The sequence below is a fragment of the Delphinus delphis genome, chromosome 6, assembly GCF_949987515.2.
Source record: "Delphinus delphis chromosome 6, mDelDel1.2, whole genome shotgun sequence".
Lineage (NCBI taxonomy): Eukaryota > Metazoa > Chordata > Mammalia > Artiodactyla > Delphinidae > Delphinus > Delphinus delphis.
This window is the reverse complement of record NC_082688.1, coordinates 62,478,832-62,498,134: the sequence shown is the minus strand read 5'-3', so window position 1 is coordinate 62,498,134 and position 19,303 is coordinate 62,478,832. Positions and strand designations below refer to the sequence as shown.

Here is a 19,303-nt window from a genome sequence, read left to right as displayed (position 1 = left end):
CAGGACAGTCCACTCTTAGGAACTTACAAAGAAGTTTGGATTGGCCTCAGTAGAGCAGATTGTGCACTACCTAATGATCTGTCTGAATCCTCCAAGTCAGCCAGTTCTGTAAGGGCCAAGCACGGTAAAGATTGTACAGAACAGTGTCAGTCTGACCCATAATTTATCCTTTGTTGAACTGCCTCATGACATAAGAGAATTCACCAAAATGTTGATATGGTCTGATGGTATGTCATATAGGCTATTTTGTCAGGAAGTGTTTAAGTTTCTCATCATCCCATAATGTACTAAAAGCATGTCATATATGTGGTTTGTTTTTTAAGTCACTAGATGTTTCTTGAGCCAGCATAAAAATCAGTTAATAACTTTATTGTCACACCTCAGCAGTGTAAAAGCGTTCCTTTTTTTCTCTAGCATTAGTAACTGAATATTTGCATATAAGGGATAAAATAGTAAAATAAGAGTTCAGGGAGAGATTGTTTATTTTAAGTTGATATGATGAATACTAGTATGGGAGACTTTTTTTGTATTAATATTATCTAACTGACTGAATTCTGTATTATTCTTCTGCAAAATACATATCAGTAGAGCTTAGGTAAGAAAACTGTATTTACAACCTGTTTCTCATTTTTCTATCAATAAAAAGCAGAAAAATATATGCTGTTTAGAGTGCATTCTGCTGTCTTATAAAAAGGAGGTTTTATTTTTAGGGCAGAATTTCACTCACGGGCTTTCATATTTTTGCCTGCCTTTTTGACTTTTATTTTATAATGAAACAGATCATCAGATCATGTGACGGTTCCATAATTATCTTATTAATCACGCAAGTACAAGCGAAGATCATTAAAAATGTCAGTGCCTCTACAGTAAATAAAAAGAGAAACGTTAAGTGCTTTCCTCACCACTTACAGGCTAGTGTCCATTCATTTTGCTTCAAAGATGAATGATAAGGATCTACATGGAGACTCTTTACTGCCGGGGTTTTAGCTTATGTAGTTTTGAAGTACCATAAAATACACATGGTCTCGTAACTGATCATTTGATTTATTGTGTGATAATGCACGTCTTATGTCGTGAGCCCTGATGCAGGTCTCCTGTCCACTTTTTGGCACTGAGCACCAGAATCGGTACTTGGTTTTAACCTTCCCTCGCTGTTCTAATGTACTGCAGATCTTAAAAAGTGGCCCAAAAATAAGATCATTGTGACATTGATTTAGCGTAAGTCATGTACCTAGTCAACTCTAGAAAAGGTGTCAGGTACATTTTCAGGCTACAAAGACTTTTTTTCTTTCCTGTTTTGTGGGGGGTTTTTGGGGAGGCGGGTTGTTTTGATTTGTTTTGTTGTTTGTTTTCCCACCCTCTGATTTAGCACCAGGATTTACCCACTTATGCATTCAGCAGCTTTATTAAGACTGTGAAGAGTATCTAGAGAGCTAGTTTCATAAAAAATTGATTTAGGATTCCAAGAAGCAAAATGTAATGTATCTTACATTAAAAAGAGAAAATAAGAAAAATCCTACAACCTTCCCTCCTCTGGAAATCAGTCAGTCAGTCAGTCTCTTTCTCACATGCTAGCATGCATGCATACACACACTCACAAACACACCCACAAATTACATGGATTTCTCCTCAGGTATCCTATTAAAGCCGTGATTAGGATGGCTATAGTTTTGACTCATTGGGTAAATGATAAAAAGAAATGAGAATCATAGAGTCCTTTTTTAGAAAAATTGTGTCAAGTGGTAAAACAGATAGCCATTTAGATTGACCAGGGCTGAGCAGTGTGTTCCATGCATTTTGCATGGTGTTTTTGGCCATTTCTCCTCCCTGTCACTTGCCTTCATGAAGCAAAAGGTGTAAAATTACCTTGAAAACTCTGTGGGTAATCCTTCTAAATGGAAAGTCTAGTCCTTCCATTACTCTGCATGGAACCATAATGTTAAGTGCTAGTTAAGTGTTGTGGTCATTGCTTTAATCTAGGCTCCATCCATGTCTCTTCCTTCCTCTTGATTTCTTGTTAGGAAGCTAGCTTAATCTGGGCTGGTGGTGGAGGAATGTATTGCAGGGACTTAAAAAAAGGGACTCTAATTGGTTCAGTTATATAACTGATTGGTTTTAGGAAAAGCATTGCTTATTGAGACAACACACTGGCTTCTTTTTTGCCGCTTACGAGAGATGACTAGGAACTTTGTGTATGCGTGTTCGTGCGTGCCTGGGTAGATAATTTGAGTTTCAAGAGTTCAGGAACAGCCAGTGTAAGTTCCAGGTTTCATTATTTTCTATGGAAAACCAGATGTGAAGCCTCACCAGAATGCATCCTGTCTCACTTCGCACTCCACCTTGCCAGGAGTGCTTATGTTTCTGTAATAATAGCCAGGGTTTTGCGCTTAGCAGCAGCTGCTTGTAACATCTGCCAGATAATTACCGAGCTGAATCAGAATTCACCTGCCTTAACCTAAAGTGTGGGATGAATTCCTGATCAAGGAATAAAAGATTGATTGCAGTTACATTTTTCTGTGCTTGTTAATAATCACTGCTATAGACACCAGTAAAGAGCAGATGCTTTTCTGGGGGAGGTGTAGATAGGAGGGAGGTGGAAAGGGGAAAAAACAACCAGGAGGACCCACTTTTAACTACATATACATGCATCTCACATTCAGCACAAGACATTGACATTTGTTAACACCATTGTAAAAAGATGCTGCGGTGTGTGCTTCACATTCTAGATTCTCTGCAGCACCTGCTGACGATCGAGCCCCCTTTTATGTGTGAGTAATGGTGATTGAAAAGCTCATTATGGCTGCGTGTTACAACTTGTCTGTGAAACCTCTTCATGCTTTTGTAACATCCTGATGTGGGGATAGACCCAGACAGAGATTCAGTGTCTATACATTTTGGCTTTTTTTTTTTCTCCTTTATGTAAGAACGTACTTCCAACAGAGCTGTGAGATGGTTACATTTTCACATTGTACTGGTGATTGTGAACTCATTTTAAAATCACATCTTCCTACTACTAAGCTTTCCAGCTCTTTTTTCAGGGAGCGATCCTGTCTGCATATGCAGACGCAACCTCTGGATTAATAGCTGTGTCACATTTCAGCATCACTAATGCTATTCTTTTTCTTCCACTCCACATGTAACCTAAGGTTAGTTTGCCTTTAAGAATTTTTAATACAACTCTCAAATAAGCAGTTTCAGTGTGTTTATGCAGTTCATAATGTAGTGTGGTGTTCTGGGTTGGTGTCTGGAGGTTTTGTGTGGCCGTGTGACCAGGCATGTATTATAATTGTTCTGCATGGGCTAATGCATTGTGGGATGCTTGTTCTGATGGCCTTGCTGTCTGTGTTGGGCTAAATATTTATGAAAACTGCTTTCTTTCCTCTTTCTCACTGCTCTAAAATATAAGAAAAATATTTGTAAAGCTCTTCCTCCCCCACCTCTTGGTAAAGGGTAAACACCTTTGAATAAATATAGAGGAGAATTCATTTTCAACAGTGTTTGGGATAGAAACAGCTTTTCCTTCTCAAACCAATTAAAAAATTAAATACTTTTAACTGATTATTCTTATTTTGCCTGTTGTGTTCTAGCTTTTTCTCCTCACCTCTTCCTGGCTTTTTTTCTTAAGGTATTATTTAGGTGAGTTTTAACTTTACTGAACCTTCAGAAATAATACCAGTTTTCTTGAATAGGCTTTTCAGGTTTTAGTTTTCTTTGTGTAAAGGCAGTCAGTCTTCTTCCCCAACCTAATGTGTTAAACATTTTTGACTCATTATTTTTGAAGGGATAAATGCAAATTTGCTATTCAGTATACTTTTGTAACACTATAGAGAAGGTGTTTTATAGATGAATAAATAAAGTAGCATCAGAATTAAAATGCAGCTCTCTCACCCAGCCTAGTCCTAAATCCACTGAAACTGTGTTTTTTACTTCCGTTTGATCCTTGAGGTAAAAGTGTCGCAAAGTGTCATAAGGGTCCACGGCTTATGCCAGAATGCTCAGGTGTGGCCACGCTGGCTGACACTCTGTTAGAGCACTGTGTTATGTTTGTATTGTGCTTCTTGGCTTACCGTAGTCTCATAAAAAGTGACATCCTTTTTGTGATTGAGGATATGGACATTCACTGGTGGTGATGTACCCTACCAGAACACTCTGGAGAAGCAGCAGAACTGTGTCCTCTGACTCTAAACCTAAGCGACCTCACAGAGTGAATGCTTTTTATGGAAATCACCAGTATGTCTGAAATTATATATCTTCCTCACTCAATAAATTATGCCATTGGTATAATTCTTATTTTTTTATAACATGGAAGACAATCCTTTTTCTTTGCCCTTTAGTGCTAGGGTTTTTTTGTTTGTTTTTGTTTTTGCGGTACGCGGGGCTCTCACTGCTGTGGCCTCTCGTTGCGGAGCACAGGCTCTGGACGCGCAGGCTCAGCGGCCATGGCTCACGGGCCCAGCCGCTCCGCGGCATGTGGGATCTTCCCAGACCGGGCATGAACCCGCGTCCCCTGCATCGGCAGGCGGACTCTCAACCACTGCGCCACCAGGGAAGCCCAGTGCTAGGGTTTTGATACTTATTGTCTTCATGGGTAAGCTATGGTTAGCCAGTTTAATAGTCTTCATGATTTTTGTGAAGACTTTTTTAATAGTCTTTTTGATTGTTGATACATACTTTTGTGTCTTTGTACAAATATGCTGAACCGACTTCAAATGCATTCTTTCTCTTGCCTTACTATTCATTAATTTGAGGATCTCGGAACAGACTACTTAAACAAGTCAATCAGTTGTGTAGCCTGATAGGACAGCAGTAAACTTAAATTTTCAAGTGTCAGTTTCTAAGCATTATAGCTGTAATAAGCATCTTACTCTGTGCCTTCCACATTATAGGCATTCAGCCAGCACTTGTTGAATTAGTAAGAGACCATTCAGGTGTACACAGTAGGCTTTTCTCTGAAACCAAAATGAACATATAAGAAGTTGCTACAAATTAGTAATAGAGTCTTTCCATAAACTTATAATGGTTTAACTTCAGACTTGGGAGTTAATAATTTAATAAAGCTAGGATATGATTATTGATAATGCTTGTTAATGTCCAAAATTAATTGTGTATTATGGGAGAATGTAAAGTAATTTGGTATACCCAGTGTTTTAATAGAGTTCACCTCATTTGTTTCTGCTAAGGAACCCAAAAATCTTTGGACAAAATAATGTTATTACTGACAATTATTTTTCTAAGGATTTATAGATTTCTTTAATTTCAAAAAATTCCTGTTAGTGTTCTCATCTGGAAATAGATATTATGCTATTTTCCTCCCCCATATAATTATTGGTAAACACATAGTTTATCAGCAGTGTTTAAAATTTTAATTTCTGTTGTTATTCTTGCCTATAGGATACTTTATCCTTTTGAAGTTTGGATTTTCCACTGAGTTAAGCCAATTTAAATGAGTTCTGTGAAAAAGTAGAGGTGAAGGGACAATATAATTTTATTTTATATTTTGGAAGATTCCCCTAACAGGCAAAACTTTGCTTCCCTTTGCTTTCATGGATTGTGTCTTGTTCCAGAATTACTTATGTGCCTGCAGAACACTTAGAAGAGTTCAAAATAAGTTTGGGACAACAGTCTGGAGGAATAATGGCACTGGATATTTTTTCTTCCTACACTGGCAGGTAAGTGAAACTGTAAATCTGCTACAGTGAATGAATGATACAGCAAGTTATAAAGAAGAGTTTTGAATCCAGAGTCAGAGAGTAGTAGAAATGAAGGACTGGATTCCTTTTCTCTCTTTCAAGATTTTAAAAAAATATTCAGCCCTTTCCCCCATATTACTTAAGGAGTGATCATATATTGTGGAAAATTTGGAAAAAACTGTGAAAAATCAAATCAAGAAATTAAAACATCTTTAGTTGTACCACTCAGTATAGCACTTTCATCATACTGAGTTTTGGGAATTTACCCCAGATATGAGTATGATTTCATTAACTCCCTGGAACCTACAATTTGTATGGTATTGTATCACTTTTCCTCTTTCATAAGCAAACATTTTCAGAAATTTTATTTCTTTATTAACGTACATAAAGATTCAGAAACATTTTCAATAGTTATGTTTTTACTGTTTTGGAGAACGTTGAGCTGAATGTCTTTGTATGTATGCATGTTAGGAAATAGTGTATATGGCTTTTTAAAGCCTTTTGATATGCAGTGTATTAAGAACCTTTAAATAATACAGGAGAAGTGGTCCCCTCCACCCCCCCATTAGGAAAGGCAGAAACTAGGTTTTGATGATGATGCTGAGTTCAGCACAGGGAGAGAAATAATGTCATACTGCTTTTCCGGGAAGAATGAACCACTTTACACTTCCAGCTGTGGGCCTGTTTTTTTTCAGTTGCATTAGCAACTGAGCAACAGATTTCTCTTTAAGCATGCTGTAGAGAAAAATGGCTTTGCAAACATTCTGAGGTTTGCTCACAAAATTTCTAACATCCCAGGGCACCCTGGTGTCCAGTGACTTTGCAGGCATCACGATATCCCATTGCTCTTTCCTTTACAAATTGCACATGGCTGCAGCTATCCAGAAAGCGTCAGGGAAGGAAAGGTGTGTTATGTGTTTAATAAAAGCAAAGAATGTCATGGCCCTTAGGGCCTCTTGAATTTTATGGGAAAAGGAGTATTCATTCCACCCTGCACAAAACTCAGCCATACTCCTGTCTAGAATTTCCATCTCGGGGTTAATGACATGAATTGATTACAGCTATCTGGTACTTCCTATTAAAGTGGTAAAATCAGTAATTCCAGTGTCCTCTGAAATATCATTTCAGATGGCTTAATTAAAGAATATGCCAAGATAACATGGTATTCTTACTAAGTTCTGAGGCCTTAAAAGCACTCAAAAATTTACTATTGGAGCAAAAGAGCCACTTTCAGCACTGTGCTTCCCTCACAGCACAGAAGGGAGAAGGGCCTGAACTGTACAATGCTGTGACTAGCTGCTTCCCTGCAGAAAAAGTGTATTTGCAATTAATGTAAGGGTGCTCAAAACAAAGTGGTCTTTGTCCTACACGGGAGGAATCTGCACCGGAGAGGTTAAGTTACTTGCCCAAGTTTCATAGCTAATAAGTGGCAGAGTCAAGGTTAGATGCATGCAGTCAGGCTCCATGTTCTTAACCATTGGATCCAAAAAAGAATTGCACAAGCCCAGTATAAAAATATGGGGCAGCATAGCATGGAGGTTGAGAGTTCAGGTTTTGTAATAAGATGGCCTCAATTCAAGTCTCACCTCTGCTCCTTCACTGTGTGACTTTGTGCCAATTTCTGGCACCTTAATGCACATGAAAGAGAGTTATTATAGTTGACAGAAATTTCGTTGATATTCAATAGCAAACATGAGTGCAAATTTCATTCTTGGCTGAGTGAGTGCTGGGGAACAGAACCGGTCCATTCTGCTCTTTGGAGCACATGATCCAAGACCCATAAACCCCAGCCTAAGATGGATAAAGAATAATCAGCACATTTACAGGAGCATATCTGAGTTAGTGAAATGATTTGAGATTGGGGAATCATTTGAAGAGAATGGGGTTTTTGTATCAGAAGACTCAGGATATTCATCATCTTATAGCTCAAAGGGCAGGAGCATGTGATGTAATGTGTGTGCTTGGGTCTGAGCAGTTCCCTCAGCTTGGGCTTTAGGGGTAAGAACTGAATATTTTAGGTACTCTTTCAAAATTCTCACTCCTGTCTATGTTCCTTACCTGCTTTTTCTATCATATTCTCTCCAGTGGTGTTTCCAGAGGGTTAGGCCTTGTATCTGCCTTGCATCTTACGAATTGAGCTTCACTCAGACTAGTTCTCAGTCAGCTACTTAACATCGTTTTGAAAATCCTTCTTTGGAGCCGTTCTCAACCATCGTGTCCCACTGTCGGGCTTAGGCTCTGGGGACCGCAGCCTCATTTAGAGTCTCCTTTCTCAGTTTACACAGAGGGGGAATTTAGTCACACAACCGATGGGTAGGAACCACAGGCAGGTGGATTTCCTTTTAACAGATGAAAAACAAAAATCTGACATTCAGGTCAGAGAAAGAATGAGACGTTCAGGGAGAGCCTGGACAAATTATTGGGCAGAAATGTTGGGAAACATTCAAACACAGTCGGATTATTGGATTAGATGACTTCTCATCTCAAAGTCTGAAGATGATATAATTTGATAGAATTATATCTGTTCGGATATACTACTGTGTATCACTAAGGTGTATTTTCATGTTCATGCTGAGTAGAATCAAATTCATTATTCCTGTCAGGGGAGAATGGATATAATCTGAACATACACTGTCTTGAGATTTTTTCAATTTCTATAAAAATCAACTGCAAACATTTATTGAATTAGAGTTTTTAAAGCCTTCTCTATTTTCAAAAGAACATGTTGGCATGTTTCTTTAGAAATCCATTTTTTACTAACAGCGTAAGGCCACACCATAATTGATTTAACCATTCTCTATGGCCCTTACAATGCCATTTGTTGATGCAAAGTGTTCCTTTGGGAAAACAAAATGTTTCTTGACAAGGTTATTATTTTACGGTTTTATTTATAGTCAGTTAACAGATTGGACACATTTTGCTGTATGCCTGGCATTTGGCAAAATCTGAATTCCTACAGAAATTGAAAACTGACCTTGAACACAAACGTACTGCAAACTGCTTCCTGTAAGGAGAATTCTGTGTCTGGCTCCTTTGGATGGGCTGAGCTGGACCATAAGCATTTTCCATCTGTCTTCAAAAGTTGAAGGGAAAGCACTGGTCCATCCTGAGGAAGCAGAGATGCTACATTCCTGGTGTACTTGATGATAAGCTCTTTCAGGCCAGGGATCGATCAGGGCTTTGCAAGCTCATAACCCACATGGTGCTTCTACTTTCTTGCGCACGGTAAGCATTTAAGAAATAACTTGTTGGGCTTCCCTGGTGGCGCAGTGGTTGAGAGTCCTCCTGCCGATGCAGGGGACGTGCGTTCCTGCCCTGGTTCGTGCCGTGGAGCGGCTGGGCCCGTGGGCCCTGGCCGCTGAGCCTGCGCGTCCAGGGCCTGTGCTCTGCGACGGGAGAGGCCACAACGGTGAGAGGCCCGCGTACCACAAAAAAAAAAAAAAAACAAAAAAAACCCAAAAAACTTGTTGAATAGTTCTCTTTAAAATTCTGGCATTTTCCCTTTCTTTTCATGCCTTTCCTTTCTTTGTCCATGTTTCATTAGGAAAGAGACAGACTAGACAAGATTCTTTGTGTTCTGCTGTATCTCCAGACTCAGTTATAGTAGATTGATTCTAATATAAGACTTTTATGTAAAATGAAATACGGGTTTTGTTTTTCCCCTTAATGTAAATTATTATCTACTTATTAGTTAAGTATGGTGAAAATATAAAGCAGTTCTGCATTTTTAGCCAAACCAACAGTAAAGTACATACAAGACAACCTTGCATGGCTTTACTAGGATTTGGGAGTACTCACTGTGTAACTCTTTAACAGAGACATTCCAGAGCTACCGGAGCGAGAAGAAGGAGAGGGGGAAGAAAGTGAACTTCAAAATGCAACATACAGCAGTTGGAATCAATCCAGGCGGTAAGAACTATTTCTGTCTTCCACCTACTCGGTGTTTAAAGATGGGGAGGGGTGGTTTCAAGTATTGGATTACAACTTGCTACTGTGACTTTGAGCAAGTAGTTTAATATCCCTTACCCTCCATTTCTACATGGGCACAGTGGAGAAGATAATTTGTATCACACAGGGTTAAAACTAACATGTATTTGAGGATTTGACACATAGTAGGGACTAAATAAAGTAGAGAAAATTAGGCATAGGTAGTTGGAATATTTTTTGTGGAGTTGATCTTACGTAAACCACCAAATGTTAACTTGAAATTTTTCTAGCATTTGTAGAAACTAGATATTCAAGCATATATATTCAAAATGTGTGTGTAAGCATCTTATCATAGGCTGCAGTTATTCTAACCCATGCTCTTTCTAGAACGAATCTCATATATAATAGAAAAGACGACTTCCCTAAATCTGCTCGGATATACTACTGTGTATCACCAAGGTGTATTTTCATGTTCCTGCTGAGTAGAATCAGATTAAGTGTAATAGGAATTTTTTGAATCCCGATTATGGACCCAGATGAGAGGCAGGTGATTTTGTGAAAAACAGGGAAGTATAAGGCATAAATACTGCCTTTAAGGAAGTTATTATGCATTTGGGGAGGCAAGATATAGAGACGCACAAAGTAATTAAAGAAAAATGTAAGGTATTTTGCATTAAGTGTAAAATATAAGTAATCGTTGGGTACTTTCTCTAAACAGATTTAAAAGTGACCATCACAAAGGTGCCTTTTACATAGTAAATACTTAATATTTATTCTACAATGAATAAACAAAATTCGAGAGAGAGAAAAATTTCTACTCTGCAGATGTGTAGTGCAGTTTTATGAGTTTCCTTGCTCACCAATGAGCTTGAGGCTACAGCCATCACATGTAAGCATTCTCTAGGTCAAATCCTGTTCAAAGTATAGGAAACCTTTTATGTTGCTTTCACGAAAGACAGTAAGCATTTTCAGCCATCTAAAATGACTTTTTGATTTGAATTTTTTAAAAACTGTTTAGACTGCTTAGAGAAATTAAGGTCTTTCTACATTATTACCCACATTGAGAATATAAGTGGTAGATCTGTGGCAGAAAAAATATTATAAGATACTAAGTTTCTTGTTTATTTGAAGAAAGAGGCAGAAGTAAGTTAGAATTATAAATATTAGATGAAATTATATATCTATCTTTATGTATATATACACACAGTGGAATGTTACTACTCAGCCATAAAAAGAATGAAATTCTGCCATTTGCAGCAACATGGATGGGCCTAGAGAATATTATGCTTAGTGAAATAAATCAGATAGAGAAAGACAAATACTGTATTATATCACTTATATGTGGGATCTAAAAAATAAAACAAACAAATGTATATGCAAAACAGAAACAGACTAACAGATATAGAAAACAAACTAGTGGTTACCAAAGGGGAGAGGGAAGGCTGCAGGGACAAATTAGGGGTAAGAGATTAAGAGATATAAACTACTATGTATAAAATAGATAAGCAACAAGGATATACTGTATAGCACAGGGAACTATAGCCATTATCTTGTAATAACTTTTAATGGAGTATAATCTGTAAAGATACTGAATCACTATGCTGTACCCCTGACATTAATATATGTTAAAGCAACTGTACTTCACTTAAGAAACATTTTTGAAATAATAATTACATTTTTAATTTAAAAATAAATAATAGAACCTTTTAAATTTGGGGGAGAATTCAATATCATAATGCATGTAAAGTCCTTAGTACAGTGCCCAGTACAGAGTGAGCACTCAGTCAGTGTCGGTCTTAGCAGCATCTTCATCATCATTACTCATAACAACGAAAATAAAGCATTGAACGCAGGAATCATTATGAAATTTTCTTATGAGAAGGGTGTAACTTATGGACCAGAAGATTTTTATACTTTTATCCTCGATTTTAGCCTTCACGTCAGCCTAAGAGGTGTCTCTAAAGGCAGTAACTAATTTACAGAGAGGATATGTCTGCTTCCATAAATCATAAAGAAGATACTCTGCCCTCCCTAACCTACATAGAAGCACTAAGGTATTTTGGGGGGAAAGTTCATAGAAGTTCATGAGGAAGCTTACCAAAAGAGCCAGAGCTTTTAGTAGATGAGGAACAAGTGTTATGAATATGCTTTACAACATTGGAAACCTGCTAGGACATTTTTTCATGCAGTCAAGAAAAATTTACTTTGTGTGGAAATAGAGAATACTTTTTAGCGAAGCGTAAATTTTAAGATTATAAATAATCTGTGTTACACTTTTGTGTGATTTTCATGTACAGGATTGTATCATACTGTATGTATCATTTTCCAGCTTACTTTCCTCTCAAACCAGTGTCTTGGAGATCTATCATGTTGATACTTAAATATCTAATTCATTCAGTTTATTTGTTGCAGTGCATTTCAGTATATGAATATACCACAGTTTATTCTCATTGATATTTGAGTAGTTAATTATTATTATAATTCTGTGTAGTAACTATATCTTATTTTCTTATATGTATGGATGAGAATTTATCTAGGTGTATATCCCAAAGTGGAATTGCTGGCTTATAGATTTAACTGTATTATTTACTAGAAGTTGTCAAATTGCTTTTTAAATTGACTATACCAATTTTTTACTTTTATTTCCAATATATAAGAGTTTCCTTTTCCCCACATCTTTGTTACCACATCATATGATCATTTAAAAACTGTTTTTGTCAACCTGATGGGTAGAAAATGGTAAGTTATCTTAGTAAACAATGTATAGGTATAACAGCATTGAGGAGCTGGAGTACATTTGCTCATTTGTCGTATAAATTGAATATTATACCTTGTTGACATTACTTCAGTAATCGTAATTATAATCATCATAATAAGAGTAATCAGGGATTTATTGATTGCTTAGTATGTCCCAAAGCTTTGTGTTGCACGTTACATGTATTCATGAATGTAATCCTCACCGGAGCTCTCTGATGTCGAGACTCTTGTTGGATCCGTTTCCCAGCTGAGGAAAGTAAAAGAGAGACTAAAGAAGTTGCAGAGGGTCACACAGTTGTTAAGGAGCCTAAGGGCAGGACTTGAGTCCAGGAGCTCTTGGTTCTAAGTTCAAGCAGCCTGGCCTCAGAGCTCTGTATTACCTTTGCTTTTCTTAATTTCACTCTTTTTTAAACCTGTGTTCCCCAGAAAGGCTGCCGTTTTTCTGTAAAACCAGCTCTGCACATGTTCTGTAAAATTTTTCTCTTATAGGTCTCTTTTTTTTTTTATTTCCACGGAACGTTTACCATGTTCTGCTCCGTGAATCCTGAGTCTGGTTCCTCAGTGCTGGGGTCCTTTTGGCAGCTCTGGCTTTGGTTATCTGCTCTGATGTTTTGAGGAGTTACAGCCTTTCCTCTGCGGAGTGGATCTGAAACCACTTTACTGTCTGTGCCACATCCTGAGGAAGCACAAGGTGCTGGTACCCAAAGGCTGTTTAACCTCTCTGTGCCTCTTCCCTTTGTAAACTGGGGCTGACAAGAGTATCCACCTCATAGGAGTGATTTGAGAATTAAATCAAAGTGTATGGAACTCACTTAGAGAACAACGCTGAGCACATGATAAGCCCTTAATAAGTGTTTGCTGTGCTGCTCTTTTTAGTATTCGGGGAATCATAAGAGCCAATCTCTAGTTTACACCAACCACAAAGAGCCCTAGGAGACATTTTCTTTCATTCTTTCTTTTCTTTTATTTTTTTTTTTACATTTTTCAAAGAAGAGATGGGCTTCCCTGGTGGCACAGTGGTTGAGAGTCTTCCTGCCGATGCAGGGGACACGGGTTCATGCCCCGGTCCGGGAAGATCCCACACGCCGCCAAGCGGCTGGGCCCGTGAGCCATGGCCGCTGAGCCTGCGCGTCTGGAGCCTGTGCTCCGCAACGGGAGAGGCCACAGCAGTGAGAGGCCCGCGTACCGCAAAAAAAAAAAAGAAAAAGAAAAAGAAAAAGAAGAGCGAGGAAGCCCCATCTATGTATTTTTGATTCTTAAATATTAAACACAATGGCTAACTCTGCTGACTTTAGTACTTTGCCATTTTACCTTAGGAAATGGAAGAAGTTGGTTCTTGTCTTTCCCAGAATTCCTAGAATGAAAGAAAATGATGAATAGGATTTTAACTAGTTTAAGCTATTCTCACAGATTTGTTAAGATCAAGAATCATGGTGAGATCCTTTTAGACTAAACAGTAGATCTCTAGGATCTTAGATTTCTAATAAAGAAAAAAGTGCTGACCAAAGAAAATGTGGGTTTCATCATCTACCTTCATGTGACCAGTTGCCTGCCCTCTCACTCCACCTGTAGTACTCTTTTATCCCAGTCTTTTCTTACTGTGACCTCCCTCATTGCACAGGAGTCCTACCTCCATCCTTTCGTTTCCTCTGGGAGCACCTCAAATGTCAAGTTTGAGTGCATGCTGGACCGTGCTTTCTTCATTAATCTGATGTCCAGTGTCAGCTGACTCCCTTCCTGCAGCTGGGAGTAGACTGCACAGTCTCATTACCTATCTCAGAGCTTTCTACTCAGTATCTCTGTTTGCTTCCAGTCACCTGAGCTGCTCCTTCGTCTTGGCCAGACACCTCGCTGCAAATCACCTTATTCTTATATCCCGCCTTTTCAAAAGACACGTATTTTCAACTCATCCATAACTCTGACAGCTATTTGCAATTATCAGATAAGAGTTCATGTGGTTATTATGTGGGTAGAGGAAGTACATTCAGGACACAGGCAGTAGCAAGCGCCATGGCCCGAAGGCGGGAGAGCATGTCTGATGAACCTAAGGAACGGCAAGATGATATTGTAGCTGGGTTGGAGAGAGGAAAGTGGAGAGCTGTGAGGGATGCATTTAGAAGGTGGTGATGGGATCAGGTCACGGAGGATCTTGTTAGCGCTGCTAACAAGAACTGCTCTTCTTGCGCTGACTGTTAGTTTCTAGATCTGTGTTGGCAAGACAGACTTCTACAGAGGTAGGCTTCTGAAACAGTGCATGCAGAAATGTTCTCTCTCTTGATTGGGTTGCTAAGCTTAGAAGGTACCATCTGTTTGAGGGTAGCTGAATTTTTTGATGTCTGCAGTATTAGAGCTTCTGGAAAATGGTCCTTTTACATTCATCGGTGCCCCAGCCTGGAGTATGAGTCCAATATTAACCTGTAACAAATCAGCTTCAGAAATACATTAGTATTTATCAGCCCCTATAAAACAGATAATTGGAAGAGTATTTAAAATGATCTTGTTTTACTACTAGTAAAACCTTAATAAATTGAGCAAATAATATTTGCAGAAATTAACATACGTAACATTTTATTCCTTTGAATTTAAAAAAAAGTGTTTCCTATTATAATTTCTGAATCATTTTTTAGTGTGTTAGGTCAGTGGCATTAAGTGTGTTTACATTGCTCTGTAACCATCACCACCATCCATCTCCGGAACTTTCTTCATCTTGCAAAATTGAAACTCTGTACCCATTAAATAGTAACTCCATCCCCCACCCCATGCATCTTCTAGCAGCTGCCATTCTATTTTATGTCTCTATGGATTTAACTACTCTAGGTACATCATATAAGTGGAATCATACAGGATTTGTCCTTTATTTCACTTGGCTAGCTTATTTCATTTAGCATAACGTTCTCAAAGTTGATCTATGTCCTAGCATGTGTCAGAATTTCCTTCCTTTTTAAGGCTGAATAATGTTACTTTGTATTTATATACTGTTTTGTTTATTCATTCATCTGTCCATGGACACTTGGGTTGCTTCCACCTTTCGGCTGTTGTGAATAATATTTCTATGAACATGGCTGTACATGTATGTTTTCAGAACCTTGCTTTGAATTCTTGTGGGTATATACCCAGGAATGGAATTGCCGGATCATATGGTAATTTTATTTTTAATTTTTTTAGGAACTTCCATACTTTTTTCCATAGCAGCTGCAACATTTCACATCACTACCAACAGTGTACAAGGGTTCTAATTTCTCCATAATTTCTAAAATTTTTCCCTGCCAACGCTTATTTTCTGGGTTTCTTTTCTTTTCTTTTTTTTTGATAGTAGCCATCCTACTGAGTGTGAGGTGGTATTTCATAGTACTTTTGATTTACCTAATGTTAGTGATGTTGAGCATCTTTTTATGTGCTTATGGGACATTGGTATATCATCCCTAGAGAAATATCTAGTCAAGTCCTTTGCCCAATTTTTGATCTGTTTGTTTTCTTCTGTTGTTGAGTTTTAGGGGTTCTCTAGATATTCTGGATGTTCATCCCTTATTAGATGTGTGATTTGCAAATATTTTTCCCATTTTGTGGGTTGCCATTTTACTTTTTTGATGAACAAAAGCTTTTACTTTTATTGAAGTCCGGTTTGTCTGTTTTTGGATTTGTTGCCTTGTACCTTTGGTGTCATAGCCAAGAAATCATTGCCAAACCCAATATTATGAGGGTTTGCCCCTATACTTTCTTATAAGAGTTTAAAATTTCATTTATTTTTTTATAGGGTTGAACTTTGGCGAGAACCAAGCAAATCCTTGGGCATCAGCATTGTTGGTGGACGAGGGATGGGGAGTCGTCTAAGCAACGGTGAAGTGATGAGGGGCATTTTCATCAAACATGTTCTTGAAGATAGTCCAGCTGGCAAAAATGGAACCTTGAAACCTGGAGATAGAATAGTAGAGGTACCCTCCAGTGAGCTTTCTGTGCTAAAACTATTCACCTGGGCCGCCCTCTTTACCAAGGGAGTCATCATCTTTACACTGACCCAATATTAGAGTAAAATGTGTTTGCTGTTAAAGCATTTCTTTCTTATTTGTTTGTTTTCGTCCATAATTTTTCTCTTCCGTATATGATGACAGCTTATATATCTCGATGTAGAGATGGGTGTTTGGGGGTATAATCAACTTTTTAAAAAAACATTGGCACTAAGATAAAATAATTAAGTTCAGTTTAAAGAACAAAGCAAATTTCTTGGGGAAATCATTGAATCGTTTAAAAGTATACGTACACACACAGAATGTGTACATCATAATTAATCCCTTAAATGAGATTTTATTTCTAGAAATACTTAAATGTTGTTGGATGAGATTTTTTAAAGTGAGTCTTTTTAGTAAAATTTTTATGCTAAGATCCTATTGCCTTTTATATAAATGTCTCCCCCACCACCCCTGCCAATCCAAGCGTGGCTTTTCCTCCATCTCAGTGCTGTGCCCATTCCCCATCCATCACTAAGGGCTTTGTGTGTGTGTGTGTGTGTGTATGTGTGTGCGCACGTGTGAGTTGGTCCGTACACACGTGTGTACGCATGTGTGAGTACTTTGTCATGTGTGAGAGAGAAGCGTTTGGTCAAACTGTACCTAATCCCTAATTCAAAGCTAGGTTTAATATTTTAAATTAACTCTTCTCGCACGAGTCACTCATCATTTACTCAACAAATATTCCTGGAGAAGCTGTTGCATTCCAGGTGCTGTGACAGACTTTGGGCATCCCACAGTAAATAAAACACTGTGCCTGCCTGTCAAGTGGGACAGACTTGACAAGTGATCAAGTCACTTCAGAACAGTGTGATGAATTATTTGATCAGCATAAGCATAGTTTTAGTTTAGGTTAGAGGAAGGGGTAGCTGAACCCAGGTTTGCTGAGTTTCCAGGATTTAGAAGACTAAAAGAGACAACTTCCAAATAGAAACCGATCACTTTGTTATTATAACAACCATTATTTTTACTTTGTACAAGTGATTGTGTCTCATTTTCTAAATCCATATAACTTAGGCACTAAAATGCCTTAATTGTGTAGAAGAAAGTTATCCATATCAGTCACAACTTTGAAATGAACATTTTGGGCATTGATCGATTTATTCCTTTATTGATTGTCTCTGAGAGTTGAAGAAGGAAGAAGATTGAGACTTGAGAGAAAGCAAGGGCCATGTCTGGTGTTTTGTTTTTTTTTCTTCTGACCATTTATAAGGAAGAATGATGGGCTTTTTTTTCTCTCTTCCTGCATCTTTACTTTTCATTAGATGATACCTTAGCCCCCTGTTAAAGGATTCTTTTTTAGTTATAGTACTACATAAAATTTCTAATTTAAGATTATCACAAGGCAGTTTATTTTATAGATACTTCACTATTGAATACCTTTGACCTAAGTAGAAAAAAGTAAGAAATGTTTATAAATTATTTCAAGAAAAGATTAATCATAGTTTTCACCAAAATGTTTGTTTCAGTGTATTAAGAGAGTTAAAACATCCCTTTCAAATTGAAAAGAAAGGATTTTTGCATGTGGTAAAATACTGCTAAGCAACAGTTTGTTGAATATTGTTACGTGCAAGGGCTTTTTGCTGTAAATAAGGAGCCTTAGGCCTCTGTAATCCTGGGGATTCTAGAACATGTCTCTGCTAAGAGTTTCTGAAAATGTATGTAAATTAGAGACCTGAGAAGTATTCCATTCTAAGTATAGAGTTCTTTGGACTTGGGCAAAGATATTTAATGTGCTGTTAAATTTTCCCACTAATGGAATATATAGTAAACATATATACTTTTATTTTACAGAAAGTTAGAAGCCTTTTTTTTTTTTTTTTTTTTTTGCGGTACGTGGGGCTCTCACTGCTGTGGCCTCTCCCGTTGCGGAGCACAGGCTCCGGACGCGCAGGCTCAGCAGCCATGGCTCACGGGCCCAGCCGCTCCGCGGCATGTGGGATCTTCCCGGACCTGGGCATGAACCCGTGTCCCCTGCATCGGCAGGCGGACTCTCAACCACTGCGCCACCAGGGAAGCCCTAGAAGCCATTTTTAATATGAACTGAAAGAGATGTTGTTATTTCATCTAAGTATCACCATGAGGGAAGTTTTTAATTAAATATAGTATATAATTCTTTTAAAATTGATAATGTTCTATGTAGAGATCTAATAATTTTCTTTTTCAGAATTATGTCTACTCTGATTTTTCTATTTTGTTGTATATACCATTCTCTGGTAATTGGAAATGATAAAATTATACCAGTGTCCTATAGGTTTCTGGCAGGATTAGCATTTGGCCTTTCAAACTATTTTCCTTCCTATTCATATAGTGCATAAGCTGAGCTGATCATCACCAAGGCAAACCATGGTCAATAAAAAGTTACAAAATAACTTTCACTTTCAAGCTATTTATATAAGAATTACTAACAGATAAGCACAATTTCTTGGCTTCCAGCTCCTACCACGTCTACTGCAAAGATTCTTTTGCCAAACTAACCTTACCATAACCTGAGTTTTCTGAACATCAGAATTTTGTTTTTAACTTCAAGCTTCCTGTACAGAGAGAAATACACAAAGCCTCACACACCCACTTCCCAAACGGCTCTGTAATGAATTGGAAGAAAATGTGTAAAGTGACTTTCACGATGAAAGCAGTGCTGCTAGGCAGTTCCCATATATTATTTCTTTAATGATGCTGATTTATTAATTTAAGGGAACAACTGGGCAATGTAAGGGAAGCAGAAGCAGAGCTTCATTCTAATTGATTATTATTTCAGTTGATTATTGGAGACAGAAATCTGTGTCCAAAACAAGGGAACACAAGTCTGCTGGACAAATGAAAAGTCCTGGAGCCTCATGAGTACTCTCAATTATTTTTGAATCTGAAACAGATTTTTTAGGAGACTCACCCAGGATCCTCAAAACTCCAGATCGACAAATTGTT

At 37.9% G+C, this 19,303-nt stretch overlaps 1 protein-coding gene across 6 annotated transcripts in view; it reads left to right on the top strand.

The window, feature by feature from the left end:
• The window catches only part of MPDZ (multiple PDZ domain crumbs cell polarity complex component), a 180,170-nt gene that overhangs the window by 110,231 nt on the left and 50,636 nt on the right, over nucleotides 1-19,303 (top strand). For all 6 annotated transcript variants that reach the window (XR_009519879.1, XM_060014753.1, XM_060014752.1 and 3 more), the window contains 3 exons: nucleotides 5,565-5,669; nucleotides 9,507-9,599; nucleotides 16,129-16,306. Coding sequence is in view for 5 of the 6 variants with exons in the window: in XM_060014753.1 (XP_059870736.1) it covers nucleotides 5,565-5,669; nucleotides 9,507-9,599; nucleotides 16,129-16,306 (376 nt within the window). In the remaining variant the exon portion in view is untranslated. The remainder of the gene's footprint in view (nucleotides 1-5,564; nucleotides 5,670-9,506; nucleotides 9,600-16,128; nucleotides 16,307-19,303) is intronic.